Genomic DNA, 24,835 nt, shown 5'->3' with positions numbered 1-24,835 from the left:
AGACAGGGGGGAAGTTGAGTGACCTAGATGCTACTGCTCTTCTTTTGGAAGAGGGATGCAAGGGGAGCAGTACAGGCCAGGTGTCACATGTTCTTTTTTCATCAGGAATGGAGTGTCCCAGGAGCACAGGTGTCGGCTTCCTCCTTCCCCCGAGGTGCTCAACTGCTGCTCCACTCCAGGCCCCACCCACTCCACCCCTTCTCCCAAGACCCTACTCCCACCCTACCTCTTCCTGACCCCCCTTTGCCTCTTCCTGCCCCCTCCCCCGAGATGTCTCCTGCATGCCGTGGAACAGCTGATCGTGGCGGGCGGGAGGTGCTGGGAGGGAAGGGGAGGAGTTGATCAGCGGGGCTGCTGGTGGGCGGGAGGTGCTGAGGGGGAGGGAGGAAGCTGGCTGCTGGTGGGTGCTAAGCACCTGCTAATTTTTTTCCATCAGTGCTCCAGCCCTGGAGCACCCATGAAGTCGGCGTCTATGCCCAGGAGCTCTTAACTGGAATGTGTGTTTGGAGAAGTGAGCCTGGGAATGGGAGGCTGCATATGCCTACATGGGTGGATGGAAGCATCAGTGGATGGGAAAGAAGGAGGAGAGAGAGAGAACAGGGTGAGCAAGAGGATAGAGAACAAATAAAAAAAGGGACAACACTGGTCCTAACTTGACCCTCGCTGTTTAAAATTAATCTAAGTAACACACTAGGAGTCAAGAGGGATATTTCATTAGTGCTGCAGCAAAATGAAACAGTGTCAGGTCAGGAACATGTGATGGGGATGCATAAAATAAAGAAGAGCAATTTCTCACACTTGGGTTCTGCAATGCAGAGCCACTTAAGTAGAAAAGAATTTTTCTTAAGATTTCTGTACTGTGTTCTAAAAGGTATATTAGATCTTAATAGCATTACACAGCCACATTTAATGTCAAGTGCATTCATTTTAGATCACTTAAAATATTCCTTAAACAGTAATAAAATAAAGGTAGCAAAGAATTTTAGGGGGAAATTGCAACGTAGTGGCTAGCATTCTTCCCCTCCCTCCCCCCCCCTTTGCTGCGCCTTGATCCTGGAGCAGACTGGGAGTTGATCTGCCTTCCAGGGTTGCTCTAAATTGTGGCCATTTTTGCCCAACTGCCTATGGCCCAGCAGCTGGGAACCGGTGAGTTACTTTTATGCTTTGCCTCATCCCCTCTTCTCCAGCCAACCTCAACAGGACAGTAAAACCAGCTTTAAAGCTCCTTTTGTGCTGCTGGATTTGGCCCTTAGGTGAGATACAGCTACATCAGTAAAACACTTTATTATGTGTTCCCCTCTATGGCATAAACAGAATGGATACTACTTAAGAAAATACAATCCATACGAATAAAAATGAATGCTCAGTTACTGTAATTTAAAGAAACAAAAGTTTCCCGTGATTTTGAAAAACTCGGTTGTAGCTGACTGTGCATTATTTTGAGTGGAAGCTTAATCCTGCTTTAAAGTTTAGATACCTTTCCATTTATACAACCAAGCATTTTTCAAAGATGCATTTCTTAGCCTACCGGGGGGAAAAAAACTATTTCTACATTGGCTTCACGTTCCTGTTTTCAGCACTGTCAATTTTTTCCCTCCCCCAAGATGTTTCAGAAGAGAGTATCGGAATCTCTCTCCATTAGCTTTAAGATACTTTGCCAAAGTGCTTTTTAAATTCCTCTGCTCTTGTGTTAGCATGAACTGGTAACATTCATTATCTGAGTAGCACAGTATGCATGGTGTAACAATAGATAAACTATGCTAATACTGTAATAAGGCTGTGTTAAGGATTAATTCTCATGGCACTCTTATAGTAAGATATTGAACATATATGTGGTATCTATTCTGTGTATTGTTTTTTTACTTCAAATCTTCCAACAGTGAAATCAGAAACAAGCTTTGCCGAAATCAGACGCAACTTTGACGGCAATTTCTTTGAAGGGATAAAGAATGTCCAGGAAGTTGTTAATCTATGGTTTTGGAATAAAGAAAACACTTCAAAAAAAGCATCTCTGTTCTCAACTTGGAAGTTGTTTTCTCTATATTATATGGAAAACATGTAGAATGTGGAAATGGAGACTGTGAGATGACTGATCCCAGAGTGAAAGCTACAGTAACAGAATTCATAGTATGAAGCATTACAGTTTGGACATACCATCCTTGTGGCCATAACAAAAACAAAAAGATCACAGGTTATTCACAGTCCCCTCACCGCCAATAAGGGCTGATGTTCAGCATCTGGAAAAAATATAACTTGATTTCTGGAAAGACCAGGTCAGTTCACCGCTGTCAGGAGAGGGCCACTTGGGCTACTGATAAGGGCAGTAAAGGTGCTACAAGCTCACTGCCTGCTGGCTGGCTGCAGACTGAGCCGGTACTTCTGCTGAAAAGCTGTGGGTATGTTTACACAGCATTTGGGAGAGAGCCTCCTGGGCCAGATCGACAGAATTGGGTTAATGGGGCTCATGCTAGTGCTCTAAAAACTGCAGTATAGACAGTGCTTTGAAATTGCGACTTGGGCTGGAGCGCAGGCTCTGAAGCCTGGGGGGTGGGGAAGGTGGGCATGACCCACTAGTTCAAAGTGCTGTCTATACAACTATTTTCAGAGACTAGTGTGAGCCCCGCTAGTCCAAGTCTGTCAACCTGGGCTGGGAGGCTCACACCCACTCACTCCCCAGTGCTGTGTACACATACCCAGTGTGATCTGTGCTTGCAAGGAAGAACAGCCTAATATCATGACAGGTACTGTAATCTAGTGGACAAATCCCTTATTATATCCCCACCCTCTTCCTCTGCTCTTGGCTCCAGGTGAGAGTAGAATAAGATACAAGAGCAGCTAAACAGAGCGGGGAAGAGGTGTGCAGGACTGTTTATGATTGGGGTGTATGCCAAAAGATACATTTCACAAACCCAGAGGTGCTGGAATTAGGGGTGCTTCTGCAGCCCCTGGCTTGAAGTGGATTCCATTATATACAGGGTTTACAGTTAGGTTCAATGGCTCTCAGCACACCCCCTATAGAAATTGTTCCAGCAACCCTGCACAAACCCATCCAAAATCCTCTCAAGATCCTAGCCTGAGCCCCCTAGTTTGCAAGTATCGAAGTTTACTCACTTTCCACATTCTTTTTAATCGTCATTGAAGCACTTGTTGCTCCTTCCCCTATTAAAACAATTCTAGGAGCTGAGTTTAAGGGAGAAGTGGCCAGAGTAATATTTGTTCTGCCCCTTATGGAAATTGTGGTCCGCCTTATCTGCATCAATTTGGGCCAGTTGCCAACCTTCTTTGAAAGCATGACTATTTATTGATATGTATTGCAGCACCTAAGGGCTGCAGGCAGGGATCAGGGCCCTATTGTGATAGATTCTGCACAAACACAGAAACAAAAGATAGTACCTGCCCCAAAGAGCTTACAATGTAAATATGACAAGAGACAACAAGTGGATACAACAAGCCGATGGGGGCAACACAAGGAGCAGTGACACACTCCTGGTTGGCATGGCCAGCAGTGGTCACATCACACCAGCAGCCTAACCATTTTTGTGTTTTTCAGAGGCATCACGGCACAGGAGAGTTTTACAAGGAGTGAGGTGGCACTGCAGATGACATATTTCCAGCTTCCTTTTCCGGAATAGGAGGAAATCCGTGAATTAATGAGATTTAGACTATTGCACACTGCTAGGATTAGATCAAGAATACTCACACAGCATAGGTTCCTAACATTAAGCTGAAAAGAATAGATGACACTGCTAGTTGCTTTTAGTGACAGTAAATACTAGAGTGACTTGCTTGTTCTTCAACATTAGGGCCTCCGATACTTTCATTTGGATAAAAGTTGCTACTTCACCGGGGCTGTGAAATATGAGCATCACAGCTCCTATATATACCACTAGCTCTGTCTGATACTGCAAGACTGTTAGGGGATGTGTACATGGCCCGTGGAAGCAAGCCTGAGGATGGGGGTGGGCTTCAGAGCCTAAGCGGCAACTTTGAAGCACTGTCTACACAGTTATTTTTAGAGCACTAGTGGGAGCCCCTTAGCCCAAGTCTGCCGACCTGGGCTGGGAGGCTTGCTCCTGTGGGCTGTGTAGACATACTTTCACTTTCTGGGATGTCTTTATCTTTACCTAAAGAGATGCCATGCCTTCCTTCTGTACTTATTCTGCAAGGTATATGAAAAATCTTTTGCATTTTTATTTTTGCTCCATCAGCGTTCACAGCTCTGCACGTACTTTCTCCTTAACTGTGAAACTGCAGAGCCACAGTATTATTAGATATTAGCCTTGTGTTTTCTGAGCCAGGGGATTTAGGGTACAATTGATTTTAAGATTGCTGTGTTTGTACTCTAGCTTTAAACAGCAGGGAGCTGCATTTTCAAGAATGTCATTGGTGGGGGCCATTGATTCCTTCCTTGAGGACCACAATGTGCAGATTACTCCTTAAATTTCTCTTTTCTGTATCTCCCGTGTTCCTTGCTGATACCATTAGTTTCTGCTTGAGCTGCTGCAATCTTTGTTGAAGCTGAGGTCACTCATCCTCCATCAAACAGCCCTCCCTCTGCCTCCTCTACCCACAGTATGGAGTAATTAGGCTCTCCTGCTATATTTTGTCTGAGATATGTGATAACATTGATTTTGGAGTGGAAAGCGTACGTCAGGACTGATGTTATTTTAGGATTAACACCTTTAGTTACTGCTTCTGAATTTTTTTTATTGAACTACTGAAACTCTACGAAGATCACCTGCATCACAGCCTTCTGTTGAACCTTGCCCTAGTGTATGTTCAAATTTACCAGCCTTGGGACACTTGTGTGTCTTCTTGAATTGATGGCTAGATTTTTCCATGTTTGGAAGCCAATATTGGTCTAAGCACATTCTTTGCTTGACAATTATTTGGTTTGGTTTTCACTTCACTACAGTGTCTTACAGTGGAGTTACATTCTGAAAGGTGACTTGTAAAAAATAGCTTAATGGGGTTTCACATGGATTGTATCTCAATGACTCCATATTAAATTTGCTCATTTTACCAATAAAGAGATACTTGCTAACTGCTAGGCCTGCAAGCTCAGCCTGAGTTATGGCAGCCAAACTGCCTGCCTTCTGGATTGTGTCTCATCACCAGCAGGATTTTGCAGGTTTGATGCTGCCCTCAGTTATACCTCTTCACCCAGGGCTCGACCTCTTCCCACTGAGGCCCCGCCCACTGCTTGCAAGGGGTGAGGGGGCAGAGAGGAGTGAGCAGGGGGTGAGAGGGTGGAGAGGCATGAGTGGTGGGCAGAGCCTTGGGGGGGAAGAGGCTGAGCAGGGGCGGGGCCAGAGTCTCAGTGCTGGAGCCCCTTCTGAGTGTGGGCCCGGCCCCTTGACGCCATTGGCACCATTATATGTCCGGTGTTGTGTGCACCTCCATGCCCTCAATTACACCTGTGTAACCCTATTGCCTTCAGTGGGATTGTATTGTTTAAGAGATGGCATCATTCAAAGACAGTGGGAGTTGGATAGTTGGTCTTGAAACTGAAATTCAATGCACCATTCGGGTGAGGATGCGGGTATGAGCCAGAACAGATCTGGTGCGCACACACAGGTCCTGCAGAGCAGACAGTAGAAAAGAGCAGTAAACATTTATTTGTCACCAAATTGAGCAAGTTTGCGCCTGCATGCAGAATGGAACTGCGCTTTAAGGAAATGGAAACTGAGATGTGAAGTATCCTACTCTGGGTTGTCTCTGTATTACCCTTCCCGATTAATCACAAGTACTGTTCAAGCCCGTGTAACTCTAAAGTTCTGGAGAAACAGAAATCTTGCCCTCGAAACTAAACATTGAATGTTTAACATCACTGTAAAGTTGATTTTACTATATGGTGCTGAAACTTGGAGACTTATTAAGACCTTATTATCTGAACTCGACGTTTTCATAAACAGCTGCCTTAGACAAATCCTCATGATCAGATGGCCAGAAAAAAAAATCACAAATGAAGAACTCTGAAGGAAGACAAATCAGAAACCAATAGGACAGGAAATTATGGAATGAAAATGAAGATTACTAGGACAACACAGAGGACAGACTCAAGTAACATAAGACAGACATTAGACTGGAACATCCAGGGCAAGAGGAGATGAGAGAGACCAAGGATAACATGGAAACACACAATAGAAGGAGAAATGAAAGATCAAAATGACATAGGAAGAAGCTAAGGCCAGGTTCAGGGCCAGATTTAGGGGCAGGCAACCCAGGCAACTGCCTGGGGCGCTGGGCTTGAGGGGTGCCAGGCTTGGGGTGCTGTTTATGTTGTTAGCAACAAAAGAGAAAATAGAATATTTGAAGTAAAATGTTTCAGATATTCCGTATGTGGATTCATTTTTCACTAACCTTCTAGAATATTCTAGACATTTGTAGAATCTCCTGGAACCTTCCAGACTTTCTGAGAACTACATTTTTCTTGAACCTCCTAGAATGTTGTCAGCTGTGCCCTTGTGAGTATTTAAGGGGTGAGGAATCGCCAGTCAGTCAGTGAGATATAAGAATGAAGTGAAGTGAAGCTACGATATTGTGAATCTTGTTTTATTGTGTAATTGCATAAGTGTACTTGTGTTTTAAGACTTGAAGAATGTAAGTAGCGACTAGCAAAGGACATATTTAATGAGACACCAGCAATATCTATTGAACCCATATCTACACAACAATATAAAAGAAATACTGTTACTACTTTTGCCATGCTTAACACGTAATGTTTGATGACTCTCTAAGACTGTGGAACATAGACTTTTGCTCTCCCTAATACTGTCTGTTTTTCCCCTGTAGAAAATAAAAGATGCCCCTGAAGAAGCCTTCAGGAGCTCAGCATAGGAAGTGAAAAGCTCCATTGCAATCTAATCTGCAGCAAAGGGCAAATTTGATGGGCAAATATCTGAAATAGAACAACAGAGACCAGGCTTTAAGTCAGGGACTGGCAACCTTTGGCACGTGGCCCGCCAGGGTAAGCCCCCTGGCAGGCCGGGCTGGTTTGTTTACTTGCTGCGTCCGCAGGTTCGGTCGATCACAGCTCCCACTGGCCGCAGTTCACCATGGCAAGGCCAATGGGGGCTATGGGAAGCGGCGCGGGCCGAGGGATGTTCTGGCTGCCACTTCCCGCAGCCCCCATTGGCCTGGAGCGGCAACCGCGGCCAGTGGGAGCTGCGATCGTCTGAACCTGCAGATGCGGCAGGTAAACAAACTGGCCCGGCCTGCCAGTGGGCTTACCCTGGCGTGCCGTATGCCAAAGGTTGCCGATCCCTGCTTAAGGTAGTAGCGATTGTCCCAGTACCGAAGAAATTGAGAAATGAAGTGTAGATGATGGAAGTCCTATTACTAAGGAATTAGCAGATTTACCTGAAGATAAGGATGGAAATGTGAGGAAAGTGATGGAGAATAGTCCAGTTTTCCTGGCAGCATAAAGGAGAGTGATGATAAAGAAGTATGTGGCTCACATGAAAAGGAGACTAATGACAGATAAAAATCTGGTTTACATGAGAAGGAGAGAAATGATAAAGAAGAATCAGCCTCACATGATGACAGAAACAGCAATGAGAAAAATTGCATACCACAAATCGATATATCAGATCCTGCTTTATGGCTGGCCATCCTACACTCTGCCAATATTGATCGTACAATTTTGAACTGGTCAGGCAAAATTGAGGTTATTATGTTTCCAGTAAATGAGCAGAAGCGGCACCTCTCAAAGTCACACTGTGAAAGTGTGCTCGAGAATGGTGAGAAACTGAATTGGTGTTGGCTAGTTTACTGACAAAGTGTTCTGTTTTTGTTGCAAAATATTTGACAAGAATGCCAAATCTTTGCTTGTGCTTTCAGGGTACAATTACTGGCATAACTTCGCTGATGCTCTGAAGCAACATGGAAGGTCACCCGGCCATTTTACGGCCTATTCCAAATGAATGGAGTTCGAGTCCAGGATCAAGCTGAGTAAATGCATAGACACAGAAAACCTGCACATTATTAATGTGGAAACCCAGCATTGGAGGAACGTGCTTGAGCATCTGATCTCAATTACCCTCTTCCTTGCAAAGAATAATTTGACTTTTTGGGGCTCGTCGGATAATTTGTTCACTGAACATAACGGTAATTTCCTTGGTTTGGTAGAGCTCCTTGGGAAATACGATGATGTCATGCGTGAGCACCTACATCGAGTACTTTGTAAAGAAACTATGGACCATGACTGCAGCAAAATAATTAAAAACATATTGATGTGGCTCGGCAAAGTGAAGTACTATGCCCTAATAATGGACTGCACTCCCGACAGATGCCATCACTGCTGTCAAAGAAATGGAGGACAACTTAGGAGTTGAGACTGTCTTCAAGAAAACTCATATTCATTGGAAGAAGAGAGAGTTTGGTTATAAGAGCAGAGATGAGGTGATGGGAAGCTCAGAAGAAAAATTCAAAAGAGTTTTTTTGCTCACTCATTGACACTGTTCGAGTATCCATCTAGGAAAGGTTTGGACAAATGAAGCACCACAAAAAGACCTGGGTTCTTTTTGTCTGACCTTAGTAAGCTGCTGGCAGACAGGAAAACACTTTTGAAAAATTGTATGGACCTTCACTGGAGGTGACTTATGGGGAATGTTTGGATGTCAATGATAAAGACCTCTATATTGAATTGGACAACCCGTCACCTTTTGCACCACAGGAAGCACGCTCCACTCCAAGTTCTCCAGTTCATCCATGATGCAGAGCTGAAGGATACTTTTCCTCATGTGGATAGCTTTGAGGATTCTGCTCACGCTGCTGGTCACAGTCGTGAGTGGTGAGCGCAACTTTTCGAAGCTCAGGCTCATTAAAACATATCTTTGATTGACGATGGTCATTGAGAGACTCACATCACTTGAAACTGCCATTAGCCAGTGTTTGGATTTCTCTGACACTGTGCTTCAGTTCGCAAGGGCAAAGGCAAGAAAAGTGACCTTTTGAACTAAAGGACTAGTGTTTACTTTCTAAGGCAGTCACTTACTGTAACACTATTTAATACTGGCCCGCCTAATGTTGGTGCACAGTTCAATTTCTTGATGTTAGTACATTTCAGTTATTCTTAACATTAAAAAGGTTCTATAACCTAGAGGAAATGAATTTTTTATTTGCTTATATACATGGCATGAAAAAATACAGATTTACAGATCCTAGCATGCAAATTTATTGTCTCATTACAGGGATAAATCATGCATGCATATTGTGCATCAAAGTAATAAAATGGGCTACAAATGTAATAAAAATAATGTTAAACTTTTGAATACAAATGGGGAGAAGGGAGCACTGAAAATGCTCCTCACCTGGGTGCCATTTGGTCTAGGACCGCTCCTGGGCAGGTCTATACTAAAAAGTTAAGTCGACCCCTCTACATAGCTGAGGGGTAATCCACACCCCTGAGTCATGTAGTTAAGCTGATTTAACCCCCAGTTTAGACAGCACTACTCTTCTCAACTTAGTCATGGTAAGAGGACTTGTGGGGGACAGAGAAAACACTACAAGGACACCCTGAAAGTATATCTTTTAGAAGGGAGGCATTGACCCCATGAATTGGGAAAAGCTGCCTGGCAATAGACTGCAATGGCATTGCATCATACATCGAGCCTCAGCCTGTTTTGAAGAGAATCGCCTTGCTCAAGAGGCTGCGAAACAGCAGAGGAGGAAGGAAAGTGTACAGCATCCTGGCCAGCAGTTGTGCTCTCTCCAAGCAACCACCTCTCATCTATGTGGAAAAACCTGTAGCGCATGGATTGGATTTCTCAGCCATCATAAGTCTCATCAATGACTTTTTTCTCCCTGGCAGACATCATCTTTGTATCGAGGGATAGCTGACGATGAGTGAAGACATAGCTTAAGACTGCAGCAGCAAAGATGGAGGGCAGTGGTGAAGGCCCTATGATTCACATGGAATAGAGAGGCATAAAAAGATAAGAGACTTATGTGAGGCATGGTGCAGAGAAAACATCTGTAAAGTCTCTGCTACCAGCCATGTTGAGGGAGATGGTCAGGGTGAGGAGGGAAGATGGTAGGTCTCCTGCTCAGAAATGGCTGACACTGAGTGCTTGGGCGCTCACTATCCCATTCTCTCACAGTTGGAGCCTCCGCGACTGCCCCTTTTATGCAGGAATATGTCGTACAAAAATAGTGCTCTAGAAATAGCCAAGTTGCAGAAGACACATTTTTGCCATTTTTAGTGGCTGAAATACACCGAGAGAGTTTAAAATGAACAGCAACCCAAGTAAAAGAGAACAGGAAATGAAAGAAGCATTCATCCTATTGGGAGTAGCCCCATAGCTCTAGCTTTCCATGGCAAGATGAAAAGTTTGTCTGCTTTGGCACAAAACACCAGTAGTGCTGTCCTTTTAAACCTGGGTGTGTATGAATGCATATATTGTAAAATGGAGCAAAGAAGCATGGTATTTTTAAATGGTTAATTTTGTTCTGCATAAAGCAATTCCTCCACTTGTCAGCAGGAGATAAATTTACAAGCTCCAGGCAGTCTCTCTCTCGAAAAAAAATCACAGGCTCTGAGAAAATACAGAGCAAACATCATGTAATTGAGGCCTGTGACCTCCTGTGAGCTGTGTCCTTTGACAAGGCAAGTGCTTAAATACTGAGCATTTGCTCAGAAGCTGATACAAAATGTTGAATTAATCTTATTTCTTATGAAGGGCTAACTCCAAGTTTCAGGAGCTCTGATTCAGCAAGGTATTTAAGCACATGAGTAGCTTTAGACATTGTGAATATCACCATTGACAGCAGCAGGATTATTCAGGTGCTTAAAGTTAGGCACAGGTTGTGAGTTCAATCCTTGAGGGGGCCATTTGGGGATTTAGTTGGGGATTGATTGATTGATCCTGCTTTGAGCAGGGGGTTGGACTAGATGATCTCTTGAGGTCCCTTCCAACCCTAATAATCTATGATCTATGATCTAAGTACCTTGGGGCTGTAGCTGGATCTCACATAGACTGCAGTAAGGGGCAGTGTGGATTTGCATTGCATGAGTGCAAGCACAATGGGAGGGCAGAATTCACACCCGAACTCCCTGGTGAACACCACTTCATTCCTTTATGGGATGCCGCTTGCTCTCCATATAAGTCTATCTCTTCGGTCCTGTGGAGAAATTTCTTCATGCTCATAAGGGACTTCTGAGTGCTGAGTGCTGGTGAAAGGAACCTGTGTACAACATTTTGTAATTTTGTATGAGATATATGGGAGCAGGATGTCTTCCATAAACTGCCAGTGTGATTTTACAGGCTTTTGAAAATCATGCCCTCTAAGGAAAATCCATAATTAACTTGATGTTCTGGAATTCAAATCTTTGCTTTGTGACACGTACATTAGTGGATGTCTGTGTTTAGTTGGATAGATGTGTCCATCCTTCTAGCTAGAGCCTCTGCTTCTGAGATAGCTGCTATGCTTTAAATACTCCTCTTAAGGGGGAAGTACCTCTTCTGTTTTATGTAATCTTCAGTTCCACATATTTTGAAACTGCACAACTTGTATTGGTGATGGTGAGGGGGGCTCTAAATTTCCATTTGAGAGATTTCTTCGAACTACTGTAGTGCAGAAACAGCAGATATTCATATCTGGAGCAGAGAAGCCATTTGTAACATGGATTTAAGGTTCAGAGGGGTTGGGGAAGCAGCCAGCCCTGTTCTGGAGACAAGACCAGCAGGGAGGTGCTAGGAATCATCCAACACAGCTTGGTAGCATCAAGTTATTGGGTCTGATTACCAACTAGGGAATATACATGAAAGCCCCAGCTCCCTAAGGGTAAACAGGTCCCTGAGGTAAAGACCATGAACTGAACTGGGCAGTGCTGATTATTTTCCCCAGGCTGGTGATTGAGTCCACCAGCCTACACCATTTTTCAGTGCCACAATTGGGAGGGGGGGGAAAAAAAGGTTTCCTTTTTATAACATATAGATCAACTCCACAGATCTGCTAGGAGGATTTTGGCCTATGTATAGTAACAAACATGATGTGAGAATACTGAGGCACTGCATTTGAGAGATGAACAAATAACCTATCATAGCCCAGATAATGAATAGCATGTTTGCTGTGAAGTAGAATGTTTGGGGAAATAGACCTCTTCTGCTTAAAATGATGAGTGTGGAGGATAATTTCATAAAGAAGAAAGAACAGTTTAGAGCAAGAGTGGCTCCTATTATTCAAATCGACCTTTAGTGTGGGAAACCTAGCAGGGAACATCTCACTGTATTGTTTTCCAGCTGGGAATAATACCCTGTGAAAAAAGTACAGTTTATTCTGGGAACAAATACTCTGTCATTCATGATCTTCAGTCATCCTATTCTGACAATAGACTGCAGCATTGCAGTCTGTACTTGTTGCGAGTGGAAGGTTTGTTCAGTATGTCAAATCACAATTGTCACATACTGGGTTATTGAAAAACAAACAAACCCCAAATCTGTCATACTATCTATGAGAAGATGCCGGGAAAACAAGTATTTAAACAATTCAGAGCCGAACATAAAAGTTACAAACCATACAAAGAAATAAGTGCTAATTACATCAACAGTGCTAGAAGAAAATGAGCACGCAGAGATCACATATGTGACTATTCTGAATATGTGATTGTTATAAGAAATACCTGTAAAAGAAATGCTCTGAAAATGATCCAAAACTCTAACTCATAATAAAACTACAAAAAAAAAAAAATCTGAATTTTGATACCCAGCTAAGGATCACATAATAAGATAACTGCAGGGCACTCATGAAATAACTTATGTTGTTACATGTTGCTATGTAGTACATTATGACCATATACCACTGCTATTGGAAACACTGATAATTACGAGGTAACTCATATTTCCAATGCTCTGTACCAACCAACTTTAAGAGTTCTGGCCAAACGTCCCAGGATTTGTTTACACTAGGAGATGCTAGATAAAGTTTTCTGTTGTTGCGGTCAGTGGAGTGGCTGTTGGTAGGAATGCTGGGATATACGGAATAATGGACTGACATGTCACGTAGAACTTCTCTGAACAAGGTTAGAGAACATAGGGTGGGATCCATGAAGGGACTCAGGCTATGTCTCCACTGGCAATTGAAGGACAAAACTTCTGTCTTTCAGAGGTGTTAACTCCCCCACCCTCGAAAAGACAAAAGTTTTTCCGCGACAAGTGCCTATGTGAACGGGGGGTTGCAACACTGAGCATCATGGTGCCTAACTTTTAGGCCTGGTCTACACTACGACTTTAATTCGGATTTAGCTGCCTTAATTCGAATTAACGCTTGACCCGTCCACACAACGAAGCCATTTAATTCGAATTAAAGGGCCCTTTAATTCGATTTCTGTACTCCACCCCGACGAGCGGAGTAGCGCCAAAATCGAATTTGTCAATTCGAATTAGCGTTAGTGTGGCCGCAATTCGATGTTATTGGCCTCCAGGAGCTATCCCACAGTGCACCATTGTGACCGCTCTGGCCAGCAATCTGAACTCGCATGCACTGGCCAGGTGGACAGGAAAAGCCCCGGGAACATTTGAATTTCATTTCCTGTTTGCACAGCGTGGAGAGCACAGGTGACCACAGAGAGCTCATCAGCACAGGTAACCATGCAGGCTGATAATCGAAAAAGAGCACCAGCATGGACCGTACAGGAGGTACTGGATTTGATCTCTATATGGGGAGAGGATTCAGTGCTAGCTGAACTGCGTTCGAAAAGACGAAATGCCAAAACTTATGAAAAAATTTCCAAGGGCATGATGGAGAGAGGCCACAATAGGGACACAGATCAGTGCCGCGTGAAAGTCAAGGAGCTCAGACAAGCCTATCAAAAAGCAAAGGAGGCAAACGGTCGCTCCGGGTCAGAGCCGCGGACATGCCGCTTCTACGCTGAGCTAAATGCATTTCTAGGGGGGGCCGCCACCACTACCCCACCTCTGACTGTGGATTCCGAGCTGGGGATAATCTCATCAGGTACACCTGATGATTCCGCGGAAGGGGAAGAGGAGGAGGAGGAGGAGGACGAGCTGGCAGAGAGCACCCAGCTCTCCGTTCTCCCCAACAGCCAGGAACTGTTTCTCACCCTGACTGAAGTACCCTCCCAAGCCTCCCAAGCCAGCACCCAAGACCATGACCCCATGGAAGGGACCTCAGGTGAGTTTACCTTTTAAAATATAAAACATGGTTTAAAAGCAAGCATTTTTAATGATTAATTTGCCCTGAGCACTTGGGATGCATTCGCAGCCAGTACAGCTACTGGAAAAGTCTGTTAACATGTCTGGGGATGGAGCGGAAATCCTCCAGGGACATCTCCATGAAGCTCTCCTGGAGGTACTCCAAAAGCCTTGCCACAAGGTTTCTGGGCAGTGCAGCCTTATTCCGTCCTCCATGGTAGGACACTTGACCACGCCATGCTAGTAGCAAGTAATCTGGTATCATTGCCTGACAGAGCCTGGCAGCGTATGGTCCCGGTGTTTGCTGGCATTCAAGCAACATCCGTTCTTTATCTTGCTGTGTAATCCTCAGGAGAGTGATATCGCTTAGGGTAACCTGGTTGAAATAAGGGAATTTAATTAAGGGGACTGAGGTGGCCGTTCCTACTGGGCTGTTTGCCTGTGGCTGAAAAGAAATCCTTCCCTGCATTTAGCCAAGTGCAAAGGGGGGGGGGGGGAGGATTGGCCCAGAGCTTTTCGCGTTTTGCTAGCAGGGATCTTCCCTGATACCAGCCACGCGGTGGGGGGAGGGATAAAGCACTCATCCCAGAGAATTCATGGTGGGTGGGGGGGGGGTGTTAGTTTGGTTCCTGCAGGGATCTTCCCTGATACCAGCCACGCGGTGGGGGGAGGGATAAAGCACTCATCCCAGAGAATTCATGGCGGGTGGGGGGGGGTGTTAGTTTGGTTCCTGCAGGGATCTTCCCTGATACCAGCCACGCGGTGGGGGGAGGGATAAAGCACTCATCCCAGAGAATTCATGGCGGGTGGGGGGGGGGTGTTAGTTTGGTTCCTGCAGGGATCTTCCCTGATACCAGCCACGCGGTGGGGGGAGGGAGAAAGCACTCATCCCAGAGAATTCATGGAGGGTGGGGGGGGGGGTGTTAGTTTGGTTCCTGCAGGGATCTTCCCTGATACCAGCCACGCGGTGGGGGGAGGGAGAAAGCACTCATCCCAGAGAATTGGAGGGGGGGGGGTGTTAACCTTCAGCAGCAGAAAACAAGCTAACAGGAAAACTGCAGCACAACGGGCTTTGCTTGGTATGTGGGAAAGCAGGGCGCAGAAGCCTAAAGACAGTGGCTTACCATGGCAGCATGCAAGGTGAATTCTGTTGCCCCGACCTGCGTCTGTGATCTCTAGCAGCAAAGCCACAGGCACTCAATATTAAGAGGCAAAATGCGACCTTGCACAGAAATCACATGTGCTATGTAATGTGAATAGTATACACCGTGAAAGAGTATAAGCATTGTTCTGAAAAATGTATCTTTTAAAAAAATTCTCTCCTTTTTTCACTCCCTCCAGCAGGTGCAAATGTTTCAAGCCTCCCTCCTCCTTCCCGAAGGCTATCCCAGATAAGGCGTCGTAAAAAAAAGACGAGAGAAGAGATGTTTTCCGAAATCATGCAATCCACCAGGAATGAAAGAGCTCATCTGAATGAGTGGAAGGAGACGGTTTGCAAGTATAGGAAAGAAGCCAGTGACCGTGAGGACAGGAGGGACCAACGTGAGGACAGGAGGGACCAACGTGAGGACAGGAGGGACCAACGTGAGGACAGAAGGGACCAACGTGAGGAGAGGAGAGACGCTCGAGATGAGAGGTGGCGGCAGGAAGATCAGAGGAGTCGGGAAGCAACGCTGGGGCTGCTGCGTGAGCAAACAGACATGCTCCGGCGTCTGGTGGAGCTTCAGGAACGGCTGCTGGAGAACCGAGTGCCGCTACAGCCCCTGTATAACCCCCCTACCTCCTCACCATGTTCCATAGCCTCCACACCCAGACGTGTAAGAACACGGGGGGGGGGAGGCTCCGTACACCCTCCCATTCCACCCCAGTGGACAGCCCAAGCAAAAGGCTGCCATTTTTTTAACCTTTTTTTACTGGGCTTTTCCTTCCCGCAGATCCTCCTCCCAAACCCCACTCAGGTTCTGTGCCGCTACAGCCCCTGTATAACCCCCCTACCTCCTCACCATTTTCCATAGCCTCCACACCCAGATGTGTAAGAACACGGGGGGGGAGGCTCCGTACACCCTCCCATTCCACCCCAGTGGACAGCCCAAGCAAAAGGCTGCCATTTTCTTAACCTTTTTTTACTGGGCTTTTCCTTCCCGCTGATCCTCCTCCCAAACCCCACTCAGGTTCTCTCCCTCTTTTTATAATCAATTCATAAAGAATAAATGATTTTTAAACAACGGTGACTTTATTTCCTTTGAAAGCAAGCTGGGGGAAGGGGGAGGGTGGGTTCCTTACAGAGAATGAGTCAATAAAGGGGGCGGGTTTTCAGGAAGGATAAACAAACATAAATTTCACACTGTAGCCTGGCCAGTCATGAAACTGGTTTTCAAAGCTTCCCTAATGCGCAGCGCTTCATCGTGTGCTCTTCTAATCGCCCTGGTGTCTGGCTGCGAGTAATCAGCAGCCAGGCGATTTGCCTCAGCCTCCCACCCTGCCATAAAGGTCTCCCCCTTGCTCTCACAGAGATTGTGAAGCACACAGCAAGCAGTAATAACAATGGGGATATTGGTTTGGCTGAGGTCTGAGCGAGTCAATAAGGATCGCCAGCGACCTTTTAAACGGCCAAATGCACATTCTACCACCATTCTGCACTTGCTCAGCCTGTAGTTGAACAACTCCTGACTCCTGTCCAGGCTGCCTGTGTATGGCTTCATGAGCCATGGCATTAAGGGGTAGGCTGGGTCCCCAAGAATAACAATTGGCATTTCAACATCCCCCACGGTTATTTTCTGGTCCGGAAAGTAAGTCCCTTGCTGCAGCCGTTTAAACAGATTGGTGTTCCTGAAGACGCGAGCGTCATGAACCCTTCCCGGCCAGCCCACATGGATGTTGGTGAAACGTCCCTTGTGATCCACAAGTGCTTGCAGCACCATTGAGAAGTACCCCTTGCGGTTTATGTACTGGGTACCCTGGTGCTCCGGTGCCAAGATAGGAATATGGGTTCCATCTATTGCCCCACCACAGTTAGGGAATCCCATTGCAGCAAAGCCATCCACTATGACCTGCACATTTCCCAGAGTCACTACCTTTCGTAGCAGCACCTCCGTGATTGCTTTGGCTACTTGCATCACAGCAGCCCCCACAGTAGATTTGCCCACTCCAAATTGATTCCCGACTGACCGGTAGCTGTCTGGCGTTGCAAGCTTCCACAGGGCTATCGCCACTCGCTTCTCAACTGTGAGGGCTGCTCTCATCTTGGTATTCTGGCGCTTCAGGGCAGGGGAAAGCAAGTCACAAAGTTCCATGAAAGTGCCCTTACGCATGCGAAAGTTTCTCAGCCACTGGGAATCGTCCCACACCTGCAACACTATGCGGTCCCACCAGTCTGTGCTTGTTTCCCGGGCCCAGAATCGGCGTTCAAAGCCTATAACCTGGCCCATTAACATCATAATCTCCAAAGCACCGGGGCCCGCGGTCTCAGAGAATTCTGTGTCCGTGTCCATGTCCTCATCACGCTGGTCGCTGCGCTGCAATCGCCGCCTCCTCCTCCTCCTCGCCTCTTTTTTCTGGTCCTGTGTAAGCATAAACTCCACGAGAAAGCGCGAGGTGTTTATAATGTTCAAGACTGTGTTCTGGAGCACAACGGGATCCATGCTTGATGCAGAATGGAGTCTGCAGAGTTCACTCAGGAAAAAAGGCGCGAAATGGTTGTCTGCCGTTGCTTTCAGGGAGGGAGGGGGAGGCTGTACCCAGAACTACCTGCGACAATGTTTTTTGCCCCATCATGCACTGGGGTCTCAACCCAGAATTCCAAGGGGGGTGGAGACTGCGGGAACTATGGGATAGCTATGTAAAAGCTACCCACAATGCAACGCTCTGGAAATCGATGCTACTATGGTAGCTTGGACGCAAACCACCGAATTAATGGTGCCTAGTGTGGCCGAATACATTCGAATTTACAAAATCGGTTTCCTAAATTCGAATTATATAAATTTGAATTAATCCTGTAGTGTAGACATACCCTTAGGTTCCTAGAAAATCACAGGAACCACACTGAGATCCACAAAGCCAAGTTTGGCACTTAGGATCCCTAAACAATGAATGAGGAGAGCCAGGTGCCTTAGGATATGATCCAGAAAGCCAGTAAAGTAGGTGAGGAGCTGCCTAAACTAACCAATGGGAGATATGACCAGAGATGAGTGTGCCAAAGTCTGCCCTGCTTTGGATATGTGTCTAAGTCTGGGCTGCACGGAAGTGACTATGTCTGCTTGTAATCCACAAGTGGGATCCCGTCTCTTGGAGTCAGGCAGATGAGACCCATTTTACTTGCTCGGGGACTGATCTGTGGCTGTGGAAGCCCATAGGAGGTAGAATTTGCCTTCCTTGGACCTCTGCTTCACCTTATCCCTCCCCACTTTACAACCGTGTTTGAGGGCACTTCTCTTCCAGCTGTGTTTTCCCTTCTAATGAGTGGAAGGACTACCCTTTTTTTCAGTGATACCTCTGTTTAGGATTTTGTTTGTTTTTTCCAGTGCCTGTGGTATGTTCTAATTCCTACTGTTTGTTATTAGGATGTTGTTTCCTGACAGCCCTGCTGGCACTGGTGGGTGCTTTATAAATAAAATGATTATCCCAACGGTCACATTGCCTCTCTGTAAGTGGAGATAGCTGTATCATTAGCCTGACACCCAGTTACGATGTTTGGAAAGGCACACTTGTATCCCTAGAGATCACAGACGTGACAATACACAGAGGTGCCCACGACAGGAAAAGATACACACCTTCTCACTATGTCTGATGGGAATTATGATATAAAGATGGAGCTTTTAAGAGTCACACCTGGCTGTCCCTACTAACCAGGCACTTGGCCATGCTGAAATAAGCATCTCCTAAATAATTAATCAAAATTTATTTACAAGAAATGAGTGGAAACAGCTTCTGCTGTAAACTTTTCTACCTAGGAAATATAGGCCCCCTGAATTTATTTTTAGTTTTTCATTCAGTGGTTTACTTGCACAAAGAATTGAGTGTCATTATTAGCAAAAATCCAACATAGTTTTTTTCAAGTAGCTTATTTTACATAAAATAATTTCATTTTCCACCAAATACTTTTAAGTTGTGAATGAGCAGTTTTCCTGGGAACTATAATTGATAAGCAAGGCATAGAACAGCGGTGTAGGTACAACACCTACTAAAATACACATGCACTTGTTATGCACGACTTTTGCTCATGCAATTGCTATATATGCAGGCAAATTTGTGGTTTCCCAGGTACACTGGTTTTCAGGCATTTTGAGAGGTAGATAATCATTGTACATGCAGCTGAAAATATAGCCTAATATGTTAAGGTAACTGATACACAGATATCAGTTGAATTATTATGTTATTACTTTCCCCTTGGGAGGGGGGAATTGTTTTGCACACTGGCTCACTGATCTATAACTTTCAAATAATTTTTCATCATGAGCCTCTGCATGAAAAAAAAAAAAAGTAGAGGCCAATGGAATGTTTGTTCACTTTACACGTGTCTAATATTCATATCACAAGTGCAATTTTTTGAAGTCTGCCACTCCTGGTGAATGATGGACAGCATGCATTGAGGCCAGGGTAGACAGCCAAGCAATTGAAAATGATGCATTACTGTACAAAAAAGAGAAAATAGAAGGCAGCCCTTTTGAAATATTGATGCTGTTCTTTCAAAATGCTTATAAAATCAAAATGTTAGAGTTGTATTTTAATTTAAACAGCTTAAAATTGTGAATTAACAATTAACTGAACCTTAATCATCTTGATCCTTTCTTCCACTGTATACAAACATCTCTTCCTTAACACAGTGATTTCCACATACAGTTAATTTTAATATCATCCCCTCTGCAGTGTTTTCGGAAAGGCTGTCTGAGCACATTTGTATTAGCAGGGCTTTGAACAACATTTAAAGCCCTCTGAGATCTCAATTTTCTCTACTCAGTGCAGAAACATCACTATTCTGTAATTCTTGAAGCATTTTCCCCATTTTCCCCAGCTACTGATGACTGTTTGCACACTAATAATAGAGCCACAGAAGAAAGTAATATATGATGTGAAAATGTTGGAGAAAAAGAAAAAAAGCCCAAGCGGTCATGATTACTTTCAGAGACAAAGCATTTGGCAAATGAATCCTCTGCTAAAATTAACCCTACTGGCAAATACATGAACACCTAACTTGCTATGATATTCCATACCTGGTAATGCATTAATATATGCATGATGTAATCATATATTTCTCCAGCAAGTCTGTTTTCTGGTCTCCAGGGAATAATGACAAACTGAATTCCTAGTAAGGGCACCAGGATTAGTGTGGCTCTGACAGCTTTCATGTACATGTTGGACTCAGCCCGATGAGTATCTCTTAGCTTTGTCACCAGAACTCGGACGATGTTAAGCAAAAAGAAAAAATTTACCTGAAAAAACAGAGTCTTTATTGGTAAAACACTCAAATTAAAATACAAAACCCAGCAATGACAACAAAACACAGCTTCATGGCCCCGTCAGAGCTCATAACAACAGCTCATTGTGATTAACATACAGACCAAACTATGTAACCTTGGGTGCCTTAGCACACCTACTGCCAGATTTACATCAGTGGAGGATATGCCCCCTAAATCCCTTTTTGGGCAATAAGGGCTCAATCCCGTAAGGTGCTGAGCTCTCTGGCTCCAATCCGGCAAAGCACTAAAATTATGCCCACTGAATACCATTGAGTTCTTTACTGAACTCAATGGTAGTACTCATGTGCTTAAAGTTAAGCATGCGCTTAAGTACTTTGCTGGTTTGGGGCATTAAGGACAGGATTTTCAGAAGGGCTCAGCACTCACATTTGTGGTCAGATATCCAAATGCACTCCTGCTAAAGCCAATGGGAGCTGTGCATGCTTATCGCCTCTGGAAATCAGGCCATCTGGTCCCTAAGGAAATGGTACAGCCTGAGTATAAGCAGAATGTGGACTTTCCATCTCTCTAGTACAGCTAGCTCATGTACTTTCACACTGATGGCATGATATCATGCACATAGCAGTGACACAGATTCTGCACTGTAATAGGCTCTTGTCAGATTTTTGAAAACACTGAAATGATTTTGCTGTATTACTCAGAGCTATATTAAAATAGTTGTAACTCCATAAATAGATGAGAGAGCGTATCTGGGCCTTCCAGCGTGAAAAGCCATGATCAGAAAAGCTTCAGTATTGGAACTACTGAGAAATACCTCAAATGTTTTACATTTGTGCTCTGCTTAACGAGGAATAATAAATGATTTCTGTGTCCCCACTTGCCACTTATTCTCGAGGCTTCCCCCAGGCTTTGCTGACTCAGATCACCTAACCTTCACTTTCAGAATTCCTTCAGGCAACGGATTAAAAAAAATGTCTGCCAAGGTAAAAAGATGTGGCTCCTTTGAACCTGCCTGCCACTCTCTGTTTCTGCTGGGCAAAGAGCAGATATTGTGTTTCCATGACACATCCACATTATGCTCAGCACAGTTTCAAACCAGCTATTATAACACAGCCCCTACAACCTCAAAGGCAGAGGGGCTTTTTCTGGATGGGTAAGGAAATAAAAGGTAGTAGCTCCCTTAAAGATCACCCTCCCTTGTGGATTGGGGTGGTGGTGGGGAGGCATTACCTGGGATGGTGGGGCTCCCATAAACCATTGACCCCCTGCACACCCGCAAGAGGGGATTTAAACCCTGTCTCTCCAGGTTAAGCACCTTCTCATGCCTGGATTAGCTCTATTTTAAAGAAAGATTAACTTTTCCCTAGAAACATGACAGATCTTTTTCTTAGGGTGTCTGAAATATACAGCACTGGAGAAGAGTATTAAAAATCCGAAAAGTCTTATGTGCCCTCTGTCAGATCTCAGCATTATGACAGCAGAAAATTTTTTAGGCTCCTTTAATAAATCCAGTGCTGTGAGCTAAATTCCCTCTAAGCTGCATGGCCATGCAGCAGGCTATAAAGGTGTGACGAAGTTGGGGAATTTTCTAGTGTTTTACATGAATAGTGTGTGTGCGCGCTTCAGTTTCCCTATGTGCTGCATGTTTAACAAGGTGGTGGGAGAGGGTTTGTTGTTGCAGAGGACCAGGTGTGACTTCACCTAGCACCTGGGATCCTGGACAATGGCCTGGAGATGAGGGATCCTAGTGACTGGTGACCTGGTGACCAAGAGGCCCAGCCCAGCTTGGAAGGCAGCCAGCTCTGGCCAGTGGAAGGACAATGGGCTGAGGAGAGAGGACCCCGGTTACCTGACCAACCAATTCCAGCCACAGGGGGGACATAGGATGGAGGAGAAAGGGCCCAGCAACCTGTTTACCTGGGATGGAAGACAAAGGACAGGGAGGAGTGGTGGGGATGGTGATATAGGATGCCTCAGCTGGAAGGAGGGGGCTGCTGGACTGGCAAGAGAGAGCAGCCAGAGCTCACCTGGATGCAGGAGAGACCTAGATGTACTGTAGTGAGGGATGCTAGGCCTGAGGGCCCAGAGAGTTTCCTGTTCTGGGTTCAGATGCTCAATAAACCCTTCTGTTTTACGCTGTCTGAGAGTCACTCCGGTCTAGAGATCAGGGTTGCATTATTCCCTCTGGGGGTGGAGGACCTGGGGGATACAGAGTGAATGGACTCCCTGAGGGGGCCACAGTGAGAGACAGGAGTTCAGAGAGGTGCGATTCCAGAAGGCAGAGGGGCCTATGGCTTAACCTTTGAGAGAGAGTGGACTCCCAAGAAGGGCTGTTGCACTGAACGGGGTTCCTCCCAGGGACCATACAGAGCCGGAAGAGAGCACGAGTACTGTGTGTCCATGACAAAAGGGCCATGCAGGCGCGCAGCCACAGGGGTCTGGGGAGAGGAGAGAGGTAGGCGGGGAGGAGAGCAAGTTGGGGGCATGCAGGGCTGCCGCGGGGAGAGGCACCTCTTCCCGAGCCCCAGAGCTGCTGCTGGCGGGGAGAAGTGCCTCTTCCCGGGAGCTGCTGCCGGCAGGCAGAGGGCTGGGGGGAGTCCTCTGGCCCCAGCCCCAGGTCAGCCTGCACCCCAAACTCCTCATCCTCGGCCCCACTCCACAGCTCGCACCCCCAGCTGGAGCCCTCACCCTCCTGCCCCAGTCCGGAGCCCCCTCCCACACCCTGAACCCCTCATTCCCGGCCCCACCCTAGAGCCCTCAGCCCCAGCTGGAGCCCTCACCCTCCCGCACCCTAACCCTCTGCCCCAGCCCTGAGACCTCCACTCCGAATCCCTTGGCCCCACCCCTGCCACATGTCACCTCCATAGTGGTGCACATAACAAAATTAATTCCGCACGTGGATATAAAAAATTAGAGGGAACATTGGCTGCGAGTGATTGTAAAGAGGCGATGCTCACTGAGTATTCTCATTCCAGGCAAGAAAATTTGTTACCACACCAAGCAGGTTGACTTGTTTTCACAAATGCTATATTACAAAACTGTCATGTGTAGTTTTCCATTTCCCATATGTGATTAGAGCAATTAAACTTAGAACAGAGATAGTAAGTGATTTTCTAGACAATTGTTAGGAGGCATAGTGCAGCTTGGTATTGCTGAAATCCAATAATAGTTCTTAAAGGAGGTTTAGAACGAGATTTTAAAGATTTTTAACTACTCTGAAACAGATCCATGTTCATTTATAGACATTTCCACAATGCTCATCACCATCGCATTTGATCTCTCAGAAAAATAATGTGGATGTCTGCAAGTAGATGTTGGACCCCAAGCCAATGAATGTTGAGTCTGTTGGGATGCTGACACAGTGCATCTGGCTGACAAATGGAGATGGGACTAATGTTTGGTTTGAATAAAAACTTTCCCAAAATTTCAGGGTGTTCAGGTCTGTTATACCAGTTTGAGTATCTTATGGTAATAGGACAGTGGAACTAATGGGTTCCCTGATGCATACACTCATGCCCTATGAACATTAATGGAAGTTACGGGGTTGGTTTTACTATATGGGCAGAACTTGTAGGTGCCTAGGGCGGCAAGACAGAGTGAGTGGGGGAAAAAAAACAAAAAAGCCAACCTTGGGATTCCTAGCTGCAACGTCCTTGATTTGCCGTCTCGTGCTCTGTGCTTCCCCTACTCAAACATTCTATTTAGGTTCTTATCCCCCCAGCCTCTTCCCAGGTTAGCTCCCTACCTCTTTTCTCTTTTACCACAGCATCCAACAAAAAAGGGTAATTCATCACTGGAACAATTTACCAAGGATAGTGGTGGATTCTCCATTACTGGTAATTTTCTATCTTGTAAAGATCTATCATGTTTCTAGGGAAAAGTAATTTTAAAATCAAGACTGGATATTTTTGTAAAAGCCAAGCTCTAGTTCAAACAGGAATTATTTTGGGGAAGTTTTGTGGCCTGTGTTATGCAGGAGGTTAGACAAGATGATCACAATGTTCCCTTCTGCCTCAGAATTTATGAAAACCAATGCTGAATTATTGACTTGGTCTCAGCACCCTGCCTAGGCTAGTCTGAAACATAGTTATTTCATTTATACCACATATAATGCAGCACATTTAGCACAAATAAGGTTAACTGCATATAATAGAAGATTTGGTAATTTAAATAGCTTGGCCATGGTTTTCAAAAGGAATTAATGATTTTGGATGCTTCTGTTTTTAGATTGCCCAACCTGAGACCCCTTGAAGGAGCTTGATT

At 45.3% G+C, this 24,835-nt stretch overlaps 1 protein-coding gene across 1 annotated transcript in view; it reads right to left on the bottom strand.

Annotated features, from left to right (window-relative positions):
• Positions 1 to 24,835, bottom strand: part of CALCR (calcitonin receptor) — a 161,675-nt gene that overhangs the window by 11,139 nt on the left and 125,701 nt on the right. Inside the window, exon 12 of the mRNA XM_065398458.1 lies at positions 20,366 to 20,584. Within this exon, the coding sequence (XP_065254530.1) occupies positions 20,366 to 20,584 (219 nt within the window). The remainder of the gene's footprint in view (positions 1 to 20,365; positions 20,585 to 24,835) is intronic.

This window comes from Emys orbicularis, chromosome 2 (genome assembly GCF_028017835.1).
Source record: "Emys orbicularis isolate rEmyOrb1 chromosome 2, rEmyOrb1.hap1, whole genome shotgun sequence".
NCBI classification, from domain to species: Eukaryota; Metazoa; Chordata; order Testudines; family Emydidae; genus Emys; species Emys orbicularis.
Note: the sequence above shows the minus strand (reverse complement) of the source record. Positions and strands in the feature narration are given on the sequence as shown.